The sequence below is a fragment of the Bufo bufo genome, chromosome 5, assembly GCF_905171765.1.
Source record: "Bufo bufo chromosome 5, aBufBuf1.1, whole genome shotgun sequence".
NCBI classification, from domain to species: Eukaryota; Metazoa; Chordata; class Amphibia; order Anura; family Bufonidae; genus Bufo; species Bufo bufo.
Genome location: NC_053393.1, coordinates 278,536,486 through 278,563,671, shown reverse-complemented (window position 1 = coordinate 278,563,671; position 27,186 = coordinate 278,536,486). Strand labels below are relative to the sequence as shown.

Sequence of the window (27,186 nt, the reverse complement as noted above, 5' to 3'; positions counted from 1 at the left end):
GTTGCACCTAAGGGTCGGGGTGGTTGCACCTAAGGGTCGGGGTGGTTACACCAACTGTGCCAAGTTTGAAGACTGTGCCAATAAAAGTCTAAGAGCAGCGGCAGTTTTAAATTTTCCTATTAACCCCTTAAGGACCGGGCTCATTTTCACCTTAAGGACCAGGCCATTTTTTGGAAATCTGACCAGTGTCACTTTAAGTGCTCATAACTTTAAAACGCTTTGACTTACCCAGGCCGTTCTGAGATTGTTTTTTCGTCACATATTGTACTTCATGTCACTGCTAAAATTGGGTCAAAAAATTTAATTTTTTTGCATAAAAAAATACAATTTTTACCAAAAATTTTGAAAAATTAGCAAATTTCAAACTTTCAGTTTCTCTACTTCTGTAATACATAGTAATACCCCCAAAAATTATGATGATTTTACATTCCCCATATGTCTACTTCATGTTTGAATTGTTTTGGGAATGATATTTTATTTTTTGGGGATGTTACAAGGCTTAGAAGTTTAGAAGCAAATTTTGAAATTTTCAGAAATCTTCAAAATCCCACTTTTTATGGACCAGTTCAGGTTTGAAGTCACTTTGTGAGGCTTAGATAATAGAAACCTCCCAAAAATGACCCCATTCTAGAAACTACACCCCTCAAGGTATTCAAAACTGTTTTTTCAAACTTTATTAACCCTTTAGGTCTTCCACAAGAGTTAATGGCAGATGGAGAAACAATTTTGAAATTTCTAGTTTTTGGAAAATTTTCCAATATAATCAATTTTTTCCAGGAGTAAAACAAGGGTTAACTGCCAAACAACACTCAAAATGGGTTGCCCTGATTCTGTAGTTTGCAAAAACACCCCATATGTGGTCGTAAACTACTGTTTGGCCGAACGGTAGCACATAGAAGGAGGGGAACACCATATGGGTTTTGGAAGGCAGATTTGGCAGGACTGGTTTTGTTTATACCATGTCCCATTTGAAGCCCCCTGTTGCACCCCTAGAATAGAAATTTCAAAAAAGTGACTCCATCTAAGAAAGTACACCCCTCAAGGTATTCAAAACTGGGTTTACAAACTTTGTTAACCCTTTAGGTGTTCCACAAGAGTTAATGGCAGATGGAGAAACAATTTTGAAATTTCTATTTTTTGGAAAAGTTTCCAATATAATACATTTTTTCCAGGAGTAAAACAAGGGTTAACTGCCAAACAACACTCAAAATGGGTTGCCCTGAATCTGTAGTTTGCAAAAACACCCCATATGTGGTCGTAAACTACTGTTTGGCCGAACGGTAGCACATAGAAGGAGGGGAACGCCATATGGGTTTTGGAAGGCAGATTTGGCAGGACTGGTTTTGTTTATACCATGTCCCATTTGAAGCCCCCTGTTGCACCCCTAGAATAGAAATTTCAAAAAAGTGACTCCATCTAAGAAAGTACACCCCTCAAGGTATTCAAAACTGGGTTTACAAACTTTGTTAACCCTTTAGGTGTTCCACAAGAGTTAATGGCAGATGGAGAAACAATTTTGAAATTTCTATTTTTTGGAAAAGTTTCCAATATAATCAATTTTTTCCAGGAGTAAAACAAGGGTTAACTGCCAAACAACACTCAAAATGGGTTGCCCTGATTCTGTAGTTTGCAAAAACACCCCATATGTGGTCGTAAACTACTGTTTGGCCGAACGGTAGCACATAGAAGGAGGGGAATGCCATATGGGTTTTGGAAGGCAGATTTGGCAGGACTGGTTTTGTTTATACCATGTCCCATTTGAAGCCCCCTGTTGCACCCCTAGAATAGAAATTTCAAAAAAGTGACTCCATCTAAGAAAGTACACCCCTCAAGGTATTCAAAACTGGGTTTACAAACTTTGTTAACCCTTTAGGTGTTCCACAAGAGTTAATGGCAGATGGAGAAACAATTTTGAAATTTCTATTTTTTGGAAAAGTTTCCAATATAATCAATTTTTTCCAGGAGTAAAACAAGGGTTAACTGCCAAACAACACTCAAAATGGGTTGCCCTGATTCTGTAGTTTGCAAAAACACCCCATATGTGGTCGTAAACTACTGTTTGGCCGAACGGTAGCACATAGAAGGAGGGGAACGCCATATGGGTTTTGGAAGGCAGATTTGGCAGGACTGGTTTTGTTTATACCATGTCCCATTTGAAGCCCCCTGTTGCACCCCTAGAATAGAAATTTCAAAAAAGTGACTCCATCTAAGAAAGTACACCCCTCAAGGTATTCAAAACTGGGTTTACAAACTTTGTTAACCCTTTAGGTGTTCCACAAGAGTTAATGGCAGATGGAGAAACAATTTTGAAATTTCTATTTTTTGGAAAAGTTTCCAATATAATACATTTTTTCCAGGAGTAAAACAAGGGTTAACTGCCAAACAACACTCAAAATGGGTTGCCCTGATTCTGTAGTTTGCAAAAACACCCCATATGTGGTCGTAAACTACTGTTTGGCTAAACGGCAGGACATAGAAGAAGGGGAACGTCATATGGTTTTTGGAAGGCAGATTTTGCTGGACTGGTTTATTGACACCATGTACCCTTTCAAGCCCCCTGATGCACCCCTAGAGTAGAAACTCCATAAAAGTGACCCCATCTAGGAAACTATGGGATAAGGTGGTTGTTGTTTTGGGACTATTTTAGGGGTAAATTAGATTTTTGGTTGCTCTATATTACTCTTTTTGAGGCAATGTAACAAAAAAATTAAATTCTAAAATTGTTTCTACATTCGCTATTTAGTTTTGTGGAACACCTAAAGGGTTAACGTAGTTTGTAAAGTAACTTTTGAATACCTTGAGGGGTGTAGTTTCTTAGATGGGGTCACTTTTTTGGAGTTTCTAGTCTAGGCTACATCAGGGGGGGCTTCTAATGGGACATGGTGTCAAAAAAAAAACTGTCCATCAAAATCTGCCTTCCAGAAACCATATGGAGTTCCCTTCGTTCTATGCCCTGCCGTGCGGCTATATAGCCATTTACGACCACATATGGGGTGTTTCTGCAAACTACAGAATCAGGGCCATAAATATTGAGTTTTGTTTGGCTGTTAACCCTAGCTTTATTACCGGCAAAAAGGATTCAAATGGAAATTTTGCCCAAAAATGGGTGTTTTGGCACCGTTTTTATTTTATATTTTTAACACCGTTCATCCGAGGCGTTTGGGCAAAAGTTATTTTTATAGCGACGACTTTTACGCACGCGACGATGCCCAATATGTATGGCTCTCAGACTTTGGAGACACTAAGCAGGCATCCTAAAAACTGCGGCCCTCCAGATGTTGTAAAACTACAATTCCCACCATGCCCTGCTGATGGCTGTAGGTTGTCTGGGCATGCTGGGAGTTATAGTTTTACAACATCTGGAGGGCTGCAGTTTGAGGATGCCTGCACTAAAACTAATATTTTTTTGGGAAAAAAAAAATGTTTCCGTGTCTCCAAAGTCTGAGAGCCATAGTTTTTTATGTTCTCTAGTGGACTGTTGGGGATTATAAAAATTTAGTACTCCATGGAAGTGTGATACTCCCTGAAGCAATCGATAATGCAGAGGCCCGGATGATCGGGGCACGTGTCACACTGAGTGGTGGTGTCCTTCCGTATCCCCCTCTTGTGACACACTCTGCACTTTTTTTGGGTTCGTCCCTTCTTTCCAGTAAGGGGGACCACACCTGGAAAGTGTTGGCCAGGGACGATCCGGGCGCCTCCAATTCCCGAGGTACTCCGGCCTGCTCTTTCCCGGTCCGAAAAGATCAGGGCCTTGAGGACTGCCTCATAGAATTGGAGGAATGTCCCTGTGCTGCCAGCGCTTCGGGATAGTACAAAAGAGTTGTACATGGCAACCTGTACCAAGTAGACCGCAACTTTTTTGTACCATGCCCGGGTTTTGCGCATGGCGTTATATGGCTTGAGGACTTGATCAGAGAGATCAACTCCTCCCATATACCGATTGTAGTCGACGATACAATCGGGCTTGAGGACCGTTGCCGCGGTACCTCGCACAGGGACTGGGGTGGTGCTGTTACTGTGGATTGTGGACAGCATAAGGACATCCCTCTTGTCCTTATACCTGACCAGCAACAGGTTTCCACTGGTAAGGGCACAGGTCTCACCCCTGGGGATAGGTACCTGGAGGGGGTAGGCAGGGAGGCCGCGTTGATTTTTCCGCACGGTCCCACAAGCGAACGTGGATCTGGCGGCAAGGGACCTGAACAAGGGGATACTGGTATAAAAGTTGTCCACGTACAAGTGGTAACCGTTATCCAGCAGTGGGTACATAAGGTCCCACACGAGTTTCCCGGTAACACCCAGAGTGGGGGGACATTCTGGGGGTTGAATACGGGAATCTCGCCCCTCGTACACACGAAATTTGTAAGTGTACCCTGAGGTACTCTCACAAATTTTGTATAGCTTCACGCCATACCTCGCCCGCTTTGTGGGAATGTATTGGCGGAAACTGAGTCTCCCCTTGAACGCAACGAGAGACTCATCAACCGCGACCTCCCTTCCAGGTACGTAGGCCTCCATGAATTTGGCCCCAAAGTGATCGATGACCGGCCGTATCTTATACAGCCGGTCATAGGCAGAATCACCTCGGGGTGGACATGCTGCATTATCGGAATAATGCAGACATTTCCGGACGGCCTCAAACCGGGAGCGTGTCATGACCATACTGTACAGTTGTGTCTGGTATAGGACGTCCCCACTCCAGTATTGCCTGACACTGGGTTTTTGGACTAGACCCATATGCAGCACGAGGCCCCAAAATGTCCTCATCTCGGCTGCACTGACCGGCGTCCAGCCACCGGGTCTAGCCAAAAATGAGCCTGGGTTTTGAGCGACGAACTGTTGGGCGTACAGATTCGTCTGCTCCACCATCAGATTCACCAGTGGGTTACTGAAAAAAAAACTAAAATAGTCAATTTCAGTAAACCCCACTGTGGGAATCTGGATTCCAGGATTGCCAGCAAAATCCGGAATCTCAGGCTCAAAGTCCACTGGGGGACACCAACTAAGTTCATCGGCAGGGGGCTCCGGTGGACTTATTTGGTGGGCCGGGAAACCAGTACGAACCCCAGGGCGGCTCGTACTAGGGTGGGCCACAGGATCCCTAGCATGTGGGGCCCCTGGCTCCGCCTGGCGGCGTCTCCGCCGCCTCGGTGGCTCATCATCATCCGATGATGATGAGGAGGATGCGGATGACAAAAGGAACGTGGGGTCATCCTCATCCTCACTGGGGCTCTCAGAGTCGGAGGCAATCTGGGCGTATGCCTCCTCGGCCGAGAACATCCGGCGGGCCATGGGTGTGTGTGCGTGTAAGTGTGCGTGTGTGGAAACCTTTATTATATGTGCGTGTGTGTGGGGGCAACGGGTGTTCACGTACTAAAAAAGGCAAAAAAAGAAAGGGCAAGTGTTAGGAAAAAAAAGTTCAAATTTGCTGATCAGCGGTACAACGCTGATCAGCGGTCGGTGGGGTGGTGCGGTGGTGGGGTGGGCGATGCGCTAACAGTGGACGGACGCTAAAAAGTGCCGGCCAGTCAGCGCACGCAGAAAAAAAAAAAAAAAGTGGGGGTGAGGGGAAGGGGGGCTGGTGGGGGGTGGGGGGGCTGGTGGGGGAAGGGGGGCTGGTGGGGGTGGGGGGGGGGGGCGGGGCTGGTGGGGGGGTCTGGGGTCTGATGGATCAAAAAAAGTTTTGAAATAAAAGAACTTTTTTTTTTTTCTAACTTTTCCCTTCTTTCCCTGCCTAACGGTGCCTCTCCCTCACTGACCCTAACCTACCTGGGTGGCGATGGGTGCAGGAGGGTGATGGATGGCGATTAGGGGGACGCAGGAGCTGGTGCCGAACGGTGCTGCACGGTCAGGGTGCTGGACAGGAAGAGGAGGGGAGAGAGGAGCGCAGGAAGTTTGAATCTCGCGCCTCTCTCCCCTGCTCCAATCAGCACCCTGGACAGCGGCGTTCAGCACCAGGGCCAGCAACGCCTCTCCAAATCCTCGGACTGCGATAGGTGGTGTATAATTACGCCACCGATCGCAGTCTTTTTCCGGTTCATCGGGTCACAGGACACCCGAATGGACCGGAAACGCAGAAAACCGCAGGTCTGAATTGACCTGCGGTTTTCTGCGATCGTCGATACGGGGGGGTCAAATGACCCCCCCCTGCATTGTTACGGGATGCCGGCTGAATGATTTCAGCCGGCATCCCGTTCCGATTAACCCCCGCGGCGCCGGAATGCCGATTTTAAGTCAGGACGTACCGGTACGTCCTGTGTCCTTAAGGACTCGGGAAATAGGGCGTACCGGTACGTCCTATGTCCTTAAGGGGTTAAAACAGCTGACTAAAATATGATTGGCCGTTGTAGACTCCGCCCACTTTTTTATAATTTTTAACCTTTGTCACACAGACCCACCCTACCGAGTTTGGGTGCGGTGGCTTAAATACTGTGAGAATCACAGCTTTTTAAAGGTTTCTCATTGAAGTCAATAAGGAAAATCTGATTGGTTGTTGTAGACTCCGCCCACTTTTTAATGTCCCCAAAATGTGACACAAATTTTCAGGTTGACCCCATGACTAAGTGACCCAAGTTTGGTGAGTTTCACTCTGAAGCTGTATGAGTGACAAACGTTTGCATTTTTCCAATAAAACTCTATGGGGAAAAAAAGAGGTTTTCGGGGGCCCGCCCCAGGGGCCCGGAGGGTGGGATCGGTTAACAAAGCACAAGCAAGATACTCGGGTATGTGCTGACCAAGATTGCAAAGTTCGGTATTTATACTCCTAAATCTGTGGGAGGAGTAGCAATTTGAATGTCTCATTATAGTCAATGGGGAGAATTTGATTGGTTCTGTGTGGCCCCGCCCACATTTTAGGGTATCCGAAATGTTCTAACAAATTGCGCGTTGACCCCATGACTAAGTGACCCAAGTTTGGTGACTTTAGTTTCAAATCTGTGCGACTGGGAGCGATTTGAAAATTTTCCCTGTCAAAGTCAATGGGAAAAACGTGGATTTTGGGGGCCCGTCCCAGGGGCCCGGAGGGTGGGATCGGTTAACAAAGCACAAGCAGGGTACTAGGGTGGGTGCCGACCAAGTCTGCAAAGTTTGGAATTTGTTCTCCTAAAAATGCGGGAGGAGTAGCAATTTGAACGTCTCATTACAGTCAATTGGGAGATTTTGATTGGCTCTGTGTGGCCCCGCCCACTTTTTGGGGTCCCCAAAATGTGCCAAAAATTTTCGGGGTGACCCAAGTTTGGTGACTTTAGCGTCAAAGCCTGGCGAGTGGGAGCGATTTGAAAATGTACCCTGTCAAAGTCTATGGGAAAAAAGGGGGCTTCCGGGGCCCGCCACGGGGGCCCCGGGGGTGGGATCGCTTATAAAAGCACAAGCAACTCGAGTCGCTATAGGTCGAAGAAGTGTAGAAAGTTTGGGGTATGTAGCCCCAAAACTGTAGGAGGAGTAGCGTATAGAAAACGCGGCTAAGAATAATAATAATAAAAATAATAATAATAAGAAGAATAAGCTGAAACGCTTTTTGACTATCGAATAACAGTATGTTGGCTTTTTCAAGCCAACATAATAAGAAGAATAAGCTGAAACGCTTTTTGACTATCGAATAACAATGTTGGCTTTTACAAGCCAACATAATAATAATAATAAGAAGAATAAGCTGAAACGCTTTTTGACTATCGAATAACAGTATGTTGGCTTTTTCAAGCCAACATAATAAAAATAGGAATAAGAATAAGCTGAAACGCTTTTTGACTATCGAATAACAATATGTTGGCTTTTTAAAGCCAACATAATAATAATAAGAATAAGCTGAAACGCTGTTTGACTATCGAATAACAGTATGTTGGCTTTTACAAGCCAACATAATAAGAAGAATAAGCTGAAACGCTTTTTGACTATCGAATAACAGTATGTTGGCTTTTTCAAGCCAACATAATAATAAGCTGAAACGCTTTTTGACTATCGAATAACAATATGTTTGCTTTTTCAAGCCAACATAATAATAGCGGTCTATCCAACACTACTGTAACACAATGTATACTGGATTAGAGCCAGGTTACATGACAAGATAATCGCTGTACATGTAATTTATATGGGGGAGGGGGGGGCGTTCTGAGACCAATCCACTTAAGGTGTAGCACCATTCCAGATCAGCCACAACCACAGATATCATATGTGGCTATAATGTCGGTGCTGCGGTCACGAGTCCTGAAGGCCAGACTGAGGTGTGTTCCACATCCTGTTGGGCAAAAGTGATCATATACCAATGTCAGTGCGATGTTCAACAGTATTATACATCAAAATGGCTATGATATAGTGCACACTCAGTGTGAAGGTATAATACACCCCAATCAGACAGCGTTCCTGTCTTCTCACTGTGAAAAGTCTTGATAAGACCCACACTAGGATCAGAAAGACAGGGTCACCACTAATAGATCGATAGGTGCGTACTGGTCCATTCAATGCATTTAGTCAATTCAACTTACATCTTACAGGCTTACCTTCGATTCACGCTCCCCCTGGTAAGCGATATGCTGACATGCTGCAGGTGTATTTAAAGCGCTACCAATTAGCGCCACTGAAACCATTGGTGGACAGCAGGGCTTCCGGGATGACATCTCTTCCCGGTCTTGGAACGCAAAAGCGTTCCAAGAAGTAGTTTCCGGTCCCCGGGTGGCAAGTTCCGGCCTTTGGAACGCATTGCATTCCAGGTCATACATCCGGTATGCAGATACCCCCAGCCACATGTCCCAATCACATGAGCCATCCAGATTCCTGTTGGTGAGCCGCAAATTTAGCTCCTATCATCTGCATCTTGCGTTCCACATGCATCTAATCGCTTATTGAAGATGCAAGCGGTGCTGATTCATAGATGCATCCTGTCGTGGGTGATATAATCACTAGTCAAACCCCATTTATTTCAGAGCAGATCAACCAGGCATCTATGCGGTCATGTGATCGCGAAATATGGTTCAAAATTACAAAGTAGCTTAAATACAGTTATGCCACAGTTATGTAATTTTTCTTAAAGACTATCAACAGTCAGTGCTCATCTGAGGACAATGACAAATAAAAGTCACTAATGTCCATTCCGATATATCAAATTTTAATGCTTCACGCATCAGGCCTAATTTTTTGAAACGCTTCAAAATTCACAATGAAGCTAAGCCGTCAATCAACAGACAAAAACATCACAGGGACAGTCACACTCATAAGAAACAGGAGAAGGTCAGTCTTTCATTTATGCCCATTGGGGCCTGGGATCTAAACGATGGATCCATGTGCATTCTTTCTGTAATATTTTCCTGTACCAGTCCCCGCCCCTCGGTGACGGTTGGACCAGTTCCAGGATGGAGAATTTCAGGCATCCAGGATTCCCCCCCGTGAGTTTCATTGACATGTGAGGCTACTGGAGTGATGTTCTTTTTAATAACATCATTCACATGTTCGCATACTCTCCTCCGTACCTCTCTAATTGTCTTGCCTATGTAATCCTTTGGACAAGGACACTGGCAGATATATATTGCTCCCTTGCTACGACAATTACAGAAATCCCTAATTGTGAAAACTTGTCCAGTGACCGTGCATGTTATTGTCTTGGAGGTTAAAATGTACTTGCATGATCCACACCTAAACATCCCCGCAGGTTTGCGGTCAAGCCACGTACCTTCCCTAATGGGGGGGTATAGTGGCTGTGGACAAGGCGGTCCTTGAGACTCTTACCACGTCTATAACTAACGCTCGGTCTCTGTCATGATGTCACATAGATCTGGGTCCACCCGAAGTATGGGCCAATATCTATTGAGTGTCATCACGACTTGTTCGTTAGCTGAGTCAACGGTGGATACAATTCGGGGTGGTTGATTCTTGTCATGATCTCTATGCTTAGGGACTAGGAGGCTAGTTCGATCCTGGTGTGCTGCATTTTTAAAGGCTTTATTTAGATGCTTCTGAGGATAACACCTCTCTCTGAACCTCATTTGCAGTTTCTTCGCTTCATTATAGAAAGTTTGATTGTCCGAGCAATTCCGTCGTACACTGAGATATTGTCCCCCGTTTGAGGGGCACGGGGTGATGACTCTCCCAGTGTAAAGGGAATTAGTGGCAGTCGCCTTTCTATGGATGTCAGCAGTTAGTTTGTCACCAATCATCGTAACACGGACATCCAGAAAGGCGATCGTCTTAGGATCAATCTCAAATGTAAATTTGAGGCCAATTTGGTTGTCTTTGAGCTCAGTTACAAACTTTCTGTATTCATCTGACCCACCTTTCCAGACCACAAAAATCTTGTCGATATAACGTGTCCAGACAATGATTTTGTCTGTCCACCACACAGTCTGGTCTGGAGAGATACAGGCAGTGGCGTACCGCCAATAGAGGCAGGGTACGCCACTGCTATGGGGCCCGCGGCACCGGGGGGACTGGAGCGCTCGGAAGGCCCTACCCCCTGCAACTGCGCTCACTGCAGGCTCAGAGGCGGTCTGCACACTTATAATTGGCTCCCAGCGCCGCCGATAATACACGCCCCACCCGTCTGACTTCTCATTGACTGTGTGCTAGGACCCAGCCGCGCTCCCTCGGCTCGTGCGTCTGCTGCGCCTGCACTGCTTCACATACTGGGCCAATCAGCATTAGCAGTGTGTTAAGATCCTGCTGCTGATTGGCCCAGCCAGTGCAGGCAGCAGGCGCGCACCCAGCATGGAAGAACTTTTAGAGTGAGTTGTGCTGCCCGCCCGCTGGCCGCGACAGACGCCAGTGCCACCCAAAACCAGCATCTCACAGCCAGTCCGGACCTGTGCCACTGCCAGTCCGTCCACACAGTAGGACTATATCTTTACAACCGGGATCATTAATGAAAAAAATGTCTGTACTAATAACAGTCTGTACTAATAACAGTCTCTCTTAGCACTGGCGTAACTAGAAATGACTGGGCAGTGGGCCCCACAGGAAATTTTTGAACGGGCCCCCCCCAGCTGTTTGGCACCTCTGACCGGCAGAGACACTTGACTTCTTCCCTAATACAATCCAAATTCTAATTATTGTCCAAAAGACAAGTCATGGAAATATATGTATACTGTAGTATGATATTTTGACAGTAAAGGTAAGAATAAAGGTCTTCTGGTTAGTACAGTATACTTTCTATATTTCCATGACTTGTCTATTGGACGATAATTGGACTGTATTAGGGAAGTCAAGTGTCTCTGCTGGTCAGAGGTGCCGGACAGCTGGGAGGGGGGCAATTCAAAAATTTCCTGTGGGGCCCGTTCAAAAATTTCCTGTGGGGCCCAGTCATTTCTAATTACGCTAGTGCTAATAGAGACTGTATAAAACGTTCCAGTTCCAGAACTTCATGTATAGGACTTTCTGAGGGCAGCAGCAAGCAGAGTTCCTGTGGGGGTGGGCGGTACTGTAGGCTCATAGAGGACTCAGGAATGTGCCACCCCCCTCGCCCCCCCATGAACTCTGCTTGCTGTTAAAGGGAACCTGTCACCTCAAAAACACAAATAAAACTGCCAGCATTAGTCGTCCCCAGTCTGTTCATAATTAGAGATGAGCAAATTTCATATTTTAAAATTCGTTCACGCTTCGTTTGGTGGTAAATAGTGAATTGCATTATGGATTCCGTTACCATGGACCATAATGCAATTCCATGACGGAATGCATAACTGAATGCCTTTATAGGCAGTTTTATAGGCATTCTATAATTCATTTTGTCATAATATAAGTCTAGGGCCTGCATAACGGATCCGTCCGGTTTGCGTTATGCTGGAGTCCTCAGTAGGTCATGTATACATTTCTTTATTGGCAAATGGGGGTGTGGCAGGGCAGGAGCCAGGGCAGGTGGGATGGGCCAAGGTAGTGGGCGAGGTTAAGGGGCCCAATTCAGATTCTTGCTATGGGGCCCAATGATTTCTATGTACGCCCCTGGATACAGGTGTCCTCCCACCAGCCCAGGAAGAGGTTGGCATAGGTAGGGGCACAAGGGCTCCCCATCGCTGCCCCCCTGAGCTGGTGGAAGAAACGCCCATTAAATAAAAAAAAGTTGTGGGTCAGTATGAATTCAAGAAGCCTCAGGATAAAGCCTTGTCGGTCTTACAATGTGTCCCCCTGGTCTTAAGAAAGTATTCCACTGCAAGGAGCCCTCTTTCATGCGTTATTGAACTATAAAGGGACTCGACGTCAATACTCACTAGGAGGCATCCCGGGTCGAGACTGATGGTGTCAATTTTGTTGAGAAAGTCCATTGTGTCCCTCGTGTATGCTGGTAGGGACACGACGAACTGGCTCAAAACACGGTCAACATATTTGCCACTATTCTGAGTAAGGGAGTCCACGCCCGAAATGATTGGTCTACCCTTCAATGGGTTGGTCCCCTTTATGGACTTTTGGTAGTCCTGTAAAAAGTGGCAGTACAGGGATAAGTGGGAAGGAGAAAATCATACTCCGCTGGAGAGATCACCTTTTCAAGAATGCCTACATCTAAGATGCTCTTAAGCTCCGTCCTAAACTGAGTGGTAGGGTTCGCTGATAGTATACTATATCCCCCTTTGTCCTCAAGTAGATCCATACATATTCGGATATACAGTGATTGATCTAATATCACTAAATTGCCTCCCTTGTCAGAAGGTTTAATGATTAGTGATTGATCACGTTCCATTGACTGTAGTGCATGCATCTCTGTTTGTGAGAGATTGTACTTATTGGGATGTATATTCTCCAATTTCTCCAAATCCGAGGTCACCATTTGGAGAAAGATGTCCATGCATTCATAGTTAAACGGCGGGGGCATCCTTTTACTCTTTTGTTTCAGATCAGTGTATGGACCCTGACCTGGGTCTCGTCTCCCCTCCTCCTCGAGGTCCATAAGTGCTCGAAAATCGGCATAATCTGCTACATCAAGTCCCAGGCTCTCACATGTTTGTCTATTAGAATGTTTGAAAAATTTCTGCCATTTCAGACGTCTACCAAATAATTGTAGATCTTTACATTCCCCAAACTCGGATCACATATTGTTAGTGTCACCCCGAACAAAACTGTGAATTTTGGGGGGACACCCCAAAGTGGGCGGAGCTAGCAACGGCCAATGAAAATGTAGCCATTTTCTATACGCTACTCCTTCCACAGTTTTAGGAGTACAATTACCAAACTTTGAACACTTGTTCGGCACATACCCGAATAGGTTGCTTGTGCTTTAAGCGATTCCACCCTACGGGCCCCTGGGGTGGCCCCCGAAGATCCAATTTTTTCCCATAGAATTTCATTGGAAACTTTTAAACTTTTGCCACTCGTACAGCTTTTAAGTTAAATTTGCCAAACTTGGGTCACTTAGTCATGGGGTCAACCTGAAAATTTCTGTCACATTTTGGTGACTCTAAAAAGTGGGCGGAGCCACAACAACCAATCAGAATTTCCATATTGACTTCAATGAGAAAATTGAAATTGCTGTCATTCTCACAGTATTTAAGCCAAAGTACCCAAACTTTGCTCCATTGTTCAATGGGTGATTGAAGTTAAAATGTATGAAAAGTGGGCGGAGTCTACAACGGCCAATCAAATTTCAGCCATTAGTTTAAAGGGGAAAATTTAAAACTGCAGCTGCTCTTAGACTGTTAATGGCAGAGTCCTGAAACTTGGCACAGTTGGTCACTGGAGGACTGTGAGAATGTCTGTCTCATTTTGGGGACGCTAAAAAGTGGCAGGAGCCATAAACAACCAATCAGATTTTACCTATTGACTTCTATGAGAAACCTTTAAAAAGCTGTCCTCACAGTATTTAAGCCACAGCACCCAAACTCGGCAGGGTGGGTCAGTGTGTGACAAAGGAGTCTACAACGGCCAATCAAATTTTTGTCAGTTGTTTAAATAGGGAAATTTAAAACTGCTGCTGCTCTTAGACTTTTATTGGCACAGTCTTCAAACTTGGCACAGTTGGTTCCTGGAGGACTGGGATTAAAATTCAAAAAAGTGGGTGGAGCCATCAACAGCCAATCAGATTTCAAGCCAACATCCTGTGGTTTCTTCAGAAACAACACAGTCTAGTATTAAGTTTTTACCCTTCCACCGGAAAGCCATCTGGATCTAGAGACTTCTGTAAGGCCGTATACTGTAATTAATAGCACTCTGAATCTCAGTTATGGTAAGGGGAGAAGCTAACTCCCGACTAGCCTCCCTGGTTAGAACAGGGAGCACAATGCCACTTAAGTAGTGACTGAAATCTTCCTGAGAAAAGGACATTTTTTTAGGCATATTGGTCTGTGTAGTGAGATAAAAATTGTTCAAAGGAAAAGAGAAGTCCAGCTCAGGTCAGGTGTGAATACGTGGCTTCTTTATTTCAGTTGTTGTAAAATTCCACATAGCAAGGTGCATGTTTTGTCATGCATGACCCTGATGTTATAGAGGTCTGAAACGCGTCACTTGTTGCACCTTGCTATGTGGAATTTTACAACCGCTGAAATAAAGAAGCCACGTATTCAAACCTGACCTGAGCTGGATTGTCTTTTCCTTTGAACTGCTTGTACATTTCTGCATCCAGGTGCGGTGTCCGTGGCCGGAGGGTGTCGTGGAGCAGGTGAGAGCTGCCTTACACCTAATTATTAAGATACAAATTGATTACAAACATCCTTGGGATTTCTGAATCTCTCTCCTTGAGCTGGCAGAATACTCAAAAGCACAGTTTAGTGTCTCCATTCTAGCCAGTTAAGCTAGGACCCTCTCATTTTTGTCCCTTTCTAAAAAAAAAAACACGTTTTTGTGCTAACAGTTTTGTTTTGTGTGTACTTAGATGTAAAGTTAAACTTCTTTGGGCTTGCAAACCAGTGTTTCTGATTGTTGTCCCCCGGAACCACCAGGAAGGCAGCTACCCTCAACGAGACCTCCCTTTCCAGTGTTGCCCGCATGACTCTATGCTCAGTTCGATGTGCCGCAATCACATTCATAAAAACATCACGCTTAATGGCTTTAAATGGACCCCACTCAAGGGATTAGAAGTCCTTTCATTGTCACTTTAAAATTCCTCTATTTTCTGCTGGTTTCCACTCAATATAGGCACTATATCAAGCCTGGTGCCATTGTCTTATTGGGCAGTCCACTGACTGGGTGATTACTACTGTCAAGGGTGCATGGTCTGAAATACCTCTCGGGAGATGGTTCTTAAAGTCATAAAACCCCTTAACATTTCCATAGAAGTTAAGACTAGACCTACTCTCGATAAGGAGTCTGCAGGTGCATTATGACAAGAAAACTGTTGCAAAGTAGGGTGAACTCTCCTCCATGCTTACAATAAATTGTGCCTCTGCCCAGCATCCGGTTATGGTCAACAGAGGGCACAAACTATCCAAGTGAGGGTCTAAAGTAACAGAATATCTGGAAACATAACAATTTTCCATAGTATTTTATCTAAGACTCCCCTATGAAAAGGATGAGGGATATAGATGTGCAGTAAGCCGGATTGGGGTTATGCACACTGACGCTATAATATGCAATGACTGGGTCAGGTGTAAGAAAAATAAACGAACTAGCACCTCCATAATAAGTGAATATGAGAACGCAGGTCCACGCTACCTTGGCTGAAACACAATTGGATTAGTAGAACTACAGGTAACAGCACTCTGCTAGTCAATTGCACAAAGATATAAGCAAACACTGAAAGAATAAATGCTTGGTGGTCATACTTGGCAGTCACTGCCACTAGGGGGGTGGCTCCCCCTGGTGGTGAGATTGAACCGTGCACCACCAGCCCATTTACCATGTGCTTTTAATTAGATAGCTTGTACAGCTGTATTCTACTCAGCCCATACTGCAGGCTCACATCCTGGGAGAGGCATGTGTAGGATACAGCTTGGTACTACTTTGCCCAGATTGTAGTCTGTAAGCCTAGGAGAGGCATGTTAGAGTAGGACCCATCTGATTAGAAGCTACCTTGTCGACTGGTAGATGGGCCCGAAATATTTTTGATAAATTATATTCGCAAAGAGCTTCTAGCTGCATTTGCAGTAAGTATGACCACCAAGCATTTATTCTTTCAGTGTTTGCTTATATCTTTGTGCAATTGACTAGCAGAGTGCTGTTACCTGTAGTTTTACTAATCTAATTGGGTCAGGTGTAAATGATAGTTACGTTTTTGTTTGTGACGCCAATTGCAGCGTGCGCAGGGTACAGTCTCAGGGCCCTTTAAGGCGTTGCAACTCACGTACCAGGTTAGGAATGCCAGAGTGGGGTAATGTGTCTGTGTAGTAGTAGGTCAACGGTGTCTCCTACCTGGGTACGGCTGGACTCATGGATCCTGGCTCACTTTCAATAAATGAGTGTGTTGCTAGTAGGAGTAATTGAGGAACTTGGTAGCAATGAATGAGATCCAGACTTGGAATATAATTCAAACTGATCTTTACTGGATGCAGCAGTAATCCATATGAGCTTCAGCAATAGTCTTTGATCCCAGCAGGTATTGGCAATGTATGGCAGGAATCTGTCTTCTGCTTCTATCTATCTTCTGCTGTATTGGGACTGGCTAGCTGAGGAGGAATTTGGCTTCTCCTGGTCTCTGGATGTTACTCAGTTAGCTCACAGGGTATTGTTCTTCCTGGAGTTCTGGAGGTGGCTGCTTCCTTGTCACCAGCTGAGGCTGAAGGCTCAGACTGGGAATGATGATCTTTGGTCTCAGCCGAGACACGGTCCTGGTCTGGGATCCCTATATCTGGGAGCTCCTACCAGCACATCCTTCCCCTAGCTGGGGTGGCTGGCACACTAACTGAACTTCCTTCTCCACCCATGAGGCAGGATGTGAGCACATTCCACACCTCCTCAAAGAGTGGGGAGCTAAACTGGAATGTACTATTCCAGTCTAGAAATACTAAACTGTTACTAAAGCCCTGCTGACACATTGCTGCCACCTGCTGGTGTACATGGAAATGACAGCAAAATACATGTAACAGGCTTAGAATATGCACATTTGTGAGAATATAAGATAAATCACATTAGATGACCGTACGAATACACTTAACAGGTTATAGCGGGGTAAAAGAGTTTAGTAACATAACTCTGGGATGTTACAGATGCACCACAATCAAGTACTCTTTTCCCCTGATAACATATTTACCTGACCTGTCTATATGAACCGATCTAATCTGGAAAGCGAGAGACTTTGCAACTAGAACAGAAACTTCCCACACAAAACTAGAGTACACTGCATGATAGGCATGTCTCACCGATGGGCATTTAAGTGACAGTACCTTCTGACCCCTCTGATGTGCTTCTTGAAAAATATTAGGACTTTCAAATTATTAAATACCATGGGACTGTTCATAGAGTAGCCATGGTTGGCATAAAAATAGTTAGCATTCACACGTATTCAAAGAAACCAAATACAAACCTTGTCCCCCACCCTGCCCAAACCTACCCAATTTGTTTGAGCTCAAGATCCCGAACTTGAAAATATACAGTACCATGTTACCACAAATCAAAGAGTATATAACTGGAGAATATTTTCAGTCAGGAGAACAAAGGAGAACAAAGCACAACACAAGTTAAAAAGAAAACAGTGTAGGATTGATTTAGGCCTAACCCCCCCCCCCCCCCCCCCCCCCCCCCCCACCCCAGAGTTAAGCTAGGTACGGTCGGGTCGAAATAGAATAGCTGCATCATGATACATTTCAGGGACTCCTATCAAGCCAGTACAAGGCCATCCTGCACTCTGTCTCATTGGATAAAGCATGGCATATTTTATCATCTTTTCCTAAAGGCGGGTCTGCACTTGGGTACACTGGTCTCTTTTCCTCTGAACTTCGATTGTGAAATCTGGGTGAAGGAGAGCCTGGTGTTAAATTTAATCTAGCCTTTTTCCATGCTGAAATAAGAATAGTATCTCTGTCTCTGTAATTCAATTCACAGAGGTTTGGTAGGTATTCTATGTGCTCTTTCAACAACAAAACATAAGTTGAGGGTAATATGCCTGGGTCATAATTCTCTACCTGTTCCAGCACACAAGAATATGGAGATATTTCGCTATCATGTTTTTTGGTGTCCTGTGGCCTGTAAAAGATTCAGCTGCTGTTGAAACGTGTGGGTGGCATGTTTCCCTGCATGTACCAGATCTTCCACGTCATTGAGCCTGCACTCCACCTTTGTGGTCCTATCTCTTATTTTATCAATGCCTAAGGCAATTAGCATCTTTAAATGGTCAATTTGGTAGTTAAAATAGCTTGGCAGAAGGCTATGGCAGCCATGATTTTACCATTTTCAGAAACATGTCCTATAGGAGGCTGCTCTTTATAGTCACCCTCTGACTAGAGTCTAAGTGCATCTAGGCTTAGGTGCCATGTTAGTTTTGTGGCCCATACAGTCAAAATCTCACTGTAACATCAAGCACACAACCCCTCACAGAATATGGCATTCGATACACAGGTTCTTAGTACTACAAGTTCAAGTGAAACTGTGTCAGTTTAAACTGTTGGAAAGTATAGGTAAGGGTCCATTCACACGTCCGTTGTTTCTTTCCTGATCTGTTCCGTTTTTTGCGGAACAGATCTGGACCAGTTCTGTACCCATTCATTTGCCATTCAATTCAGACATTGAGCTGTCCGATTTTTTTTTTTTCAGTACCCATTGAAAATGAATGGGTACAGAACTGGTCCAGATCTGTTCCGCAAAAAAAACGGAACAGATCAGGAAAGAAACAACAAACGTGTGAATGGACCCTAAGAGGAGACAGCGCAGGAGTACTGAAAGTGCCAGCAAGCAATAGCAGCTGTAATTCACCATTCGCCCACAGTGCCAGCTCAGTCCCAGTTTGTATCCAGTAATGTTATTGAGAGATTGTAGGCCGTGGCAATATTGTAAGCGTCTAGCAGCCTGAAGCAAGATGGCTGCTGCCACGAGTTGCAGGCTAGGGAGATCTGTCAGTAATCGGAGCAGAGGAGCAGAGATCCACCGGAGGGTTCACAGCAAGATCACTTCACTCCAAAAATCTTTTTGGCTAAAATATATCCTGTAGGGTTCTAAAAAACTTTTTTCAATTTAGAATGGAAGAATGCTGGGCAACCCTTTGTGTCTTACAGTCTGTGTATATAGATTCATTTTTGACTGTACAACCCTTACAATCTATAGATTAAAGGGGTTGTCTGGTTAAAAAAGAAAAATCACCTAATGAAGGTGACTACTCCTGGTCTACTCATTTGACCTCTGGCACTTATGTGGGAGCAGCATGTAATCACTTAGTGCCCAGTTCAGATGGTAGCTGTAGCGCTGGATTAGTGGGATCTTCATAAAGTGAATTTTTTTTATATATTTTTTTTAATACCCCCTTCTCTCACCCTACAGGTTGGTTGCACAACCCTATTAAACTTTTTGTTAAACATTACTGTTTATGAATATATTTTTTTCTGTTCTTACAGTGAAATTCGTTTTTTTGTTTTTTCTTTGTTTCAGTTTATAGAAGACTAATGAAGCTGGATTCCTAGTTCACACCTGTTTATTTTTGTGACAGTTTTTTTATATATATATTTTATTTTATTTTTTTACTATGAAGAAATTTGCCTATTTTAAGGTGGTCTTGGCCACCTCATTGGTTTGGGTCTTCTTGGATATATTTCTATTGCTGTACTTCAGTGAATGCAACAAATGCGAGGATAAGGAGCGGGGCCTTCCTGCTGGAGATGGTAAGTGTACTTAGTTTCATTTTCTCTTCTTGTAGCCTGTTGCCTTTACCTGATCCCCCTCAGCTGTGTAAGCGATTTGACCGGTGATGTTTTATGTTAAATATGCTTGTTGCTTATTATAATGGTAGTATAACTGGTCTGTGAAAGCATCAAATGACAAGTGCAATCTATCTGATGCTTGGGTAATGATAAAACACTACTTTGATGTGGGAAAAAGGGGGTAAAAACAGACTGAGCAGCCACTGCTTGTGTCTGAAACCCTGCTAAGGACCAGTTCCTATCACTGTTATTTTTTCGTTCTTCTGATCTGTCAGAAGAAAAAACAAACCAACAAAAAAAAAAATGCATCCCATAACATAAAGGGTCTATGATGGAGGTGGCTCAAACAGAGGCCAAATGTGCTTAACTGATACTCAGGATCTGTGTTGTAGTGCATGTCACGGTGGTTTTTCTCACTGCCTCAAGGCAAGTGGAAAATCGCTAATATATAAAGGAACACATTATAGTCAGTGGGTAAGTTGAACATGGACAGCACCTATCCGTGATTCACTTCTGTGTAAAAGAACTCTAATGCTGGGCTTCATGTCACCATGTAGCTTGTGCTTTTGCATCTAATATTTTTATAAAAGAAATCACGATCTGACAAATAGAAAAAACTTAAAGGGCTTCTGTCAGCCCACTAAACCATATTTTTTTTTTGTTTACTAATAATCCCTATACTGCGAGCTCTGCATACATAAGTTAAATAATCATTTTGGTTCAGTAGAATTTGATAAAAAGCTATTTTTAAAATATGCAAATTACCTTGCTACCAGCAAGTAGGGCGGCTACTTGCTGGTAGCAGCCGCATCCTCCGATCCTAATGACGCCCCCTCCGCATTGTGATTGACAGGGCCAGTGAACGGAATCGTTCTCTGCTGGCCCTGCCTGTTGGCATTCAAAATCTGGCGCCTGCGCCGCGGCCGTACGTATCTTCAATCTGCGCAGGCGCACTGAGAGGCGGCCGCTCGCTTCCTCAATGCGCCTGAGCCGGGTGTAGATGTGACGTCATCGGCGCAGGCGCATTGAGGATGGAGCGGCCGAGCGAGTGGCTGCCTCTCAGTGCGCCTGCGCAGATTGAAGATAGGTACGGCCGCGGCACCGGCGCGAGATTTTGAATGCTAAAATTAAATTTTTTTATTTTCAGAAAAAGTTGCTTTACACCCACATTTTACACTTTCACAAGGGAAAACAGGACAAAATGCACACCACATTTTGTTCCCCATTTACCCCCGAACATGCCAACACCCCATATGTGCTGAAAAAATGATGTATGGATGCATGGCGGGGTTCAAAAGGGAAGTAGCTCCATAGGGCTTTTGGAGGACAGATTTTGCAGGATTGGCTTTTGGGAGCTATGTCGCATATAAAGACACCCTGAAGTACCTCTACAGTTGAAACCCTCCAAAAGTGACCCTATTCTGGAAACTACACCCCTCAGGAACATTTCAAGATGTGTAGTGAGAGCTTTGTCCTCCAAGGTGATTCATGGAATTGGCTGTGAAAATGAAAAATTGCAATTTTTTCCAGAAAAATTTACTTTAGGCCCATATTTTTCACCTTCACAAGGGGGAACTGGACAAAATGCACCCCACATTTTGTCGTTCCCCCCCCCCCCCCCCCCCTGAATATGCCAACACCCCATATATGCTCAAAAAATGATGCAGGCTACAGAGTGGAAGGAGCACCATATGGCTGTTAGGAGAGAGGACTTGGCTAGAATGGTAATTGGGAGCTATGTCGCATATGAAGACACCCTGAGGTGGCCCTACAGTGGAAACACCCAAAAAGTGACCCCATTCTGGAAACTGCACCCTTCAAGGAATATTTCAAGGTGTGTAGTGAGCACTTAGACCCATCGGGCGTTTCACAGAATTAGGAAATGCTTGGCTATGAAAATAAAAAATGACAATTTTTCCCAGAAAAAGTTGCTTTACACATTTTTCACTTTCACAAGGGGTAACGGGACAAAATGCACCCCACAGTTTGTTCCCCATTTCCCCCCGAATACGCCAACACCCCATATGTGCTCAAAAAATTATGTATGGGCGCATGGCAGGGCCCTAGATACAAACAGCTAAATATGGATTCTGCTGACCTGAACTGGCAGACATGGATTGTAATGCATTACATTAATGTCGCATTACATAAATTCCTGAGGTTCTCAGAAATGAAAAACTCCAAGAAGTGACTCCATTTTGGAAAGAGCACCCGCGTACGAACATTTTAAGTGGTAGAAAGGGTACTTTTTAGCAAACAGGTTTTTCACAGAAGGCAGAATTTTTCACTTTCACAAGGAGAAAATGCACCTCAGTATATGTTCCCTATTTTCTCCCCATTTTGTGAACACCTCATATGTGCTCGTAGCCTGCTGTATTGGCGCAAAGTGCAAAATATGTTTTTTGCAGGCTTGAATAAATAGACATGGATTTTAGCTGCTATGTCACATTTAAAAAATTTCCTGAGGTCCCCAGAAATGAAAAACCCCAAGAAGTGACCTTATTTTGGAAAGTGTACCCCTGTACGAACATTTTTTGACCTAACAGGTGTTTCATAGAAATGAATATGTAGTAGTATGTGAAAAGTGGATATGTAAGTTATGCGGACTAAATGAGAGGTATAAGGTGGTAAAATTACAGGGTACATCAAGGATGAAATTAATACTCCATGGATGTGTGGTAGATTCTAAAACACTCCTGCATGCACAGGCCAGGTTTTTCAGGGCAGGTTTCGCAGTGGTAAATGGTGTCTTTCCTTATCCCCTTTTTGGAACACACCCTGCATCTTTTTTTGGGTCCTTACCTACCTTGCTGTCTGGGGGACTTGACCTGGAAAATGTTGCCCTGGTACGACGCGGGCACCATGACTTCCAGAAGTACTGGGACCCTCCCTGGCCTGGCTTTGAAAAATTAGGGCCTTGATAACCACCTCTTGGAACTGGAGGAAAGTTCCTGTGTGGCCTGCAGATTCAAATAGCACGTACGCATTGTACATTGCCACCTGTACAATGTGTACAGACAGCTTTTTGTATCACACCTTTTGTTTTTCCTGTGGGCTTCAGAACTTGATCTGAAAGATCAACCCCTCCCATGTGCGTTTTGTAGTCCAGGATGCAAACTGGTTTGGGGACAGTGGTACCTCGCACATGAGCAGGGGAGCTGGTATTTGTGTGAACGGTGGTCAGTAAAATGACATCCCTCTTGTCCTTGTACTTAACCGCCTATCATGGAGGATAGCTCTGCTTTCACCCATTCTCAGTGGTTGCCCTACCAGGGATCTAGGAAGGCTTCTCTGATTTTTGCGCACTGTGCCGCAAGCCACAGTACTTCTGGCAGTTAGGGACCTGAATAGGGGTATGCTGGTATAATAGTTATCCACATAGAGGTGGTAACCCTTATCCAGCAGTGGGTGCAACAAATCCCACACAATCTTTCCACTAACTCCTAGGATGGGGGGGCATTCTAAGGGTTCTATGCAGGAATCTTTCCCTTCATAAACGCGGAGCTTGTTTGTATACCCAGAGCTACTCTCACAAAGTTAGTAATTTTTCTATGCCATACCTTGCCCGTTTTCTAGGCAGGTACTGACTGAATCTAACCCTCCCTTTGAAAAGTAAAAGGGACTCATCTACATATACATTTTTATCAGGGGTGTACACTTCAGCAAACTTGGTGTTAAAGTGGTCAAGGACGGGCCTAACATGGAACAGATGGTCAAATGTCGGGTCATTTTGGGGTTGGCACTGTGTATTGTCGTTGTAGTGTAGGAATTTCCGAATTGAATTAAAACACTTCCGGGTCATAGAAACATAGAAACATAGAATGTGTCGGCAAATAAGAACCATTTGGCCCATCTAGTCTGCCCAATATACTAAATACTATGGATAGCCCCTGGCCCTATCTTATATGAAGGATGACCTTATGCCTATCCCATGCATGCTTAAACTCCTCCACTGTATTTGCAGCTACCACTTCTGCAGGAAGGCTATTCCATGCATCCACTACTCTCTCAGTAAAGTAATACTTCATTACTTACTGGCCGACTCAGTATCAGAGGCAAGATAGGCGTCTGCCTCTTCAGCTGAGTAAACTCGTTGGGACGGATGGGCCATTTTTATTTTATTGGGGTGTTTTGTGTAAAATGTATAAAACTTTATTTAGTATGGGGTGTGTATGTTTTATTTTCACACGTGAAGGGGCTTGTTATAAATTTGAAATAATAGAGAAAAGAGTAGAAAAAATTTAATAAAAAATTTGATAGATGCACGCATAAACCTACACTAACACTACCTAACAAAAATTGATTTCAATATATATGTATATGGAGATTTATATATATCGATAAAACTAACTACACAAAAAAATAAAACAAAAAATGTGCACAGTAAACTGAGCAGAACGATTAAAAAAATGGATGTTTCTGATCAGCGCTCAACAGGTGCAGGACGCATGCATGCACACAGATATTATGTGCGTGTAAAAATCTACACTAACCATACCTAACTAAAATTGATTTCTATATATATTTATATGGAAATACATATGATTTTTATATATATATATATATATATATATATATATAATAGTGTGTGTGTGTGTGTATATATATATATATATATATATATATATATATATATATATATACACATACATACATATATACACTGCTCAAAAAAATAAAGGGAACACTTAAACAACACAATGTAACTCCAAGTCAATCACACTTGTGTGAAATCAAACTGTCCACTTAGGAAGCAACACTGAGTGACAATCAATTTCACATGCTGTTGTGCAAATGGGATAGACAACAGGTGGAAATTATAGGCAATTAGCAAGACACCCCCAATAAAAAAAGTGGTTCTGCAGGTGGTGGTAATCACAGACCACTTCTCAGTTCCTATGCTTCCTGGCTGATGTTTTGGTCACTTTTGAATGCTGGCGGTGCTTTCACTCTAGTGGTAGCATGAGACGGAGTCTACAACCCACACAAGTGGCTCAGGTAGTGCAGCTTATCCAGGATGGCACATCAATGCGAGCTGTGGCAAGAAGGTTTGCTGTGTCTGTCAGCGTAGTGTCCAGAGCATGGAGGCGCTACCAGGAGATAGGCCAGTACATCAGGAGACGTAGAGGAGGCCGTAGGAGGGCAACAACCCAGCAGCAGGACCGCTACCTCCGCCTTTGTGCAAGAAGGAACATGAGGAGCACTGCCAGAGCCCTGCAAAATGACCTCCAGCAGGCCACAAATGTGCATGTGTCTGCTCAAATGGTCAGAAACAGACTCCATGAGGGTGATATGAGGGCCCGACGTCCACAGGTGGGGGTTGTGCTTACAGCCCAACACTGTGCAGGACGTTTGGCATTTGCCAGAGAACACCAAGATTGGCAAATTCGCCACTGGCACTGTGCTCTTCACAGATGAAAGCAGGTTCACACTGAGCACATGTGACAGACGTGACAGAGTCTGGAGACACCGTGGAGAACGTTCTGCTGCCTGCAACATCCTCCAGCATGACCGGTTTGGCATTGGGTCAGTAATGGTGTGGGGTGGCATTTCTTTGGAGGGCCGCACAGTCCTCCATGTGCTCGCCAGAGGTAGCCTGACTGCCATTAGGTACCGAGATGAGATACTCAGACCCCTTGTGAGACCATATGCTGGTGCGGTTGGCCCTGGGTTCCTCCTAATGCAAGACAATGCTAGACCTCATGTGGCTGGAGTGTGTCAGCAGTTCCTGCAAGACGAAGGCATTGATGCTATGGACTGGCCCGCCCGTTCCCCAGACCTGAATCCAATTGAGCACATCTGGGACATCATGTCTCGCTCTATCCACCAACGTCACGTTGCACCACAGACTGTCCAGGAGTTGGCAGATGCTTTAGTCCAGGTCTGGGAGGAGATCCCTCAGGAGACCGTCCGCCACCTCATCAGGAGCATGCACAGGCGTTGTAGGGAGGTCATACAGGCACGTGGAGGCCACACACACTACTGAGCCTCATTTTGACTTGTTTTAAGGACATTACATCAAAGTTGGATCAGCCTGTAGTGTGTTTTTCCACTTTAATTTTGAGTGGGACTCCAAATCCAGACCTCCATGGGTTGAAAAATGTGATTTCCATTTTTTATTTTTGTGTGATTTTGTTGTCAGCACATTCAACTATGTAAAGAACTTATTTTTGTGTTCCCTTTATTTTTTTGAGCAGTGTGTATATGTGTATATATATATATATATATATATATATATATATATATATATATATATATATATATATATATATATTCTAATATTATATATATATATATATATATATATATATATATATACACACTGCTCAAAAAAATAAAGGGAACACAAAAATAACACATCCTAGATCTGAATTAATTAAATATTTTTCTGAAATACTTTGTTCTTTACATAGTTGAATGTGCTGACAACAAAATCACACAAAAATTAAAAAATGGAAATCAAATTTTTAAACCTATGGAGGTCTGGATTTGGAGTCACACTCAAAATTAAAGTGGAAAAACACACTACAGGCTGATCCAACTTTGATGTAATGTCCTTAAAACAAGTCAAAATGAGGCTCAGTAGTGTGTGTGGCCTCCACGTGCCTGTATGACCTCCCTACAATGCCTGTGCATGCTCCTGATGAGGTGGCGGACGGTCTCCTGAGGGATCTCCAACCAGACCTGGACTAAAGCATCTGCCAACTCCTGGACAGTCTGTGGTGCAACGTGACGTTGGTGGATAGAGCGAGACATGATGTCCTAGATGTGCTCAATTGGATTCAGGTCTGGGGAACGGGCGGGCCAGTCCATAGCATCAATGCCTTCGTCTTGCAGGAACTGCTGACACACTCCAGCCACATGAGGTCTAGCATTGTCTTGCATTAGGAGGAACCCAGGGCCAACCGCACCAGCATATGGTCTCACAAGGGGTCTGAGGATCTCATCTCGGTACCTAATGGCAGTCAGGCTACCTCTGGCGAGCACATGGAGGGCTGTGCGGCCCTCTAAAGAAATGCCACCCCACACCATTACTGACCCAATGCCAAAACGGTCATGCTGGAGGATGTTGCAGGCAGCAGAACGTTCTCCACGGCGTCTCCAGACTCTGTCACGTCTGTCATATGTGCTCAGTGTGAACCTGCTTTCATCTGTGAAGAGCACAGGGCGCCAGTGGCGAATTTGCCAATCTTGGTGTTCTCTGGCAAATGCCAAACATCCTGCACGGTGTTGGGCTGTAAGCACAACCCCCACCTGTGGACGTTGGGCCCTCCTATCACCCTCATGGAGTCTGTTTATGACCGTTTGAGCAGACACATGCACATTTCTGGCCTGCTGGAGGTCATTTTGCAGGGCTCTGGCAGTGCTCCTCCTGTTCCTCCTTGCACAAAGGCGGAGATAGCGGTCCTGCTGCTGGGTTGTTGCCCTCCTACGGCCTCCTCCACGTCTCCTGATGTACTGGCCTGTCTCCTGGTAGCGCCTCCATGCTCTGGACACT

General features: G+C 44.4%; 1 protein-coding gene across 1 annotated transcript in view; it reads left to right on the top strand.

Annotated features, from left to right (window-relative positions):
* GALNT1 (polypeptide N-acetylgalactosaminyltransferase 1) overlaps positions 1–27,186 on the top strand; it is a 616,072-nt gene that overhangs the window by 150,651 nt on the left and 438,235 nt on the right. The window contains exon 2 of the mRNA XM_040431282.1: positions 19,420–19,649. Coding sequence (XP_040287216.1) covers positions 19,514–19,649 — 136 coding nt within the window. The 5' untranslated portion in view covers positions 19,420–19,513. The remainder of the gene's footprint in view (positions 1–19,419; positions 19,650–27,186) is intronic.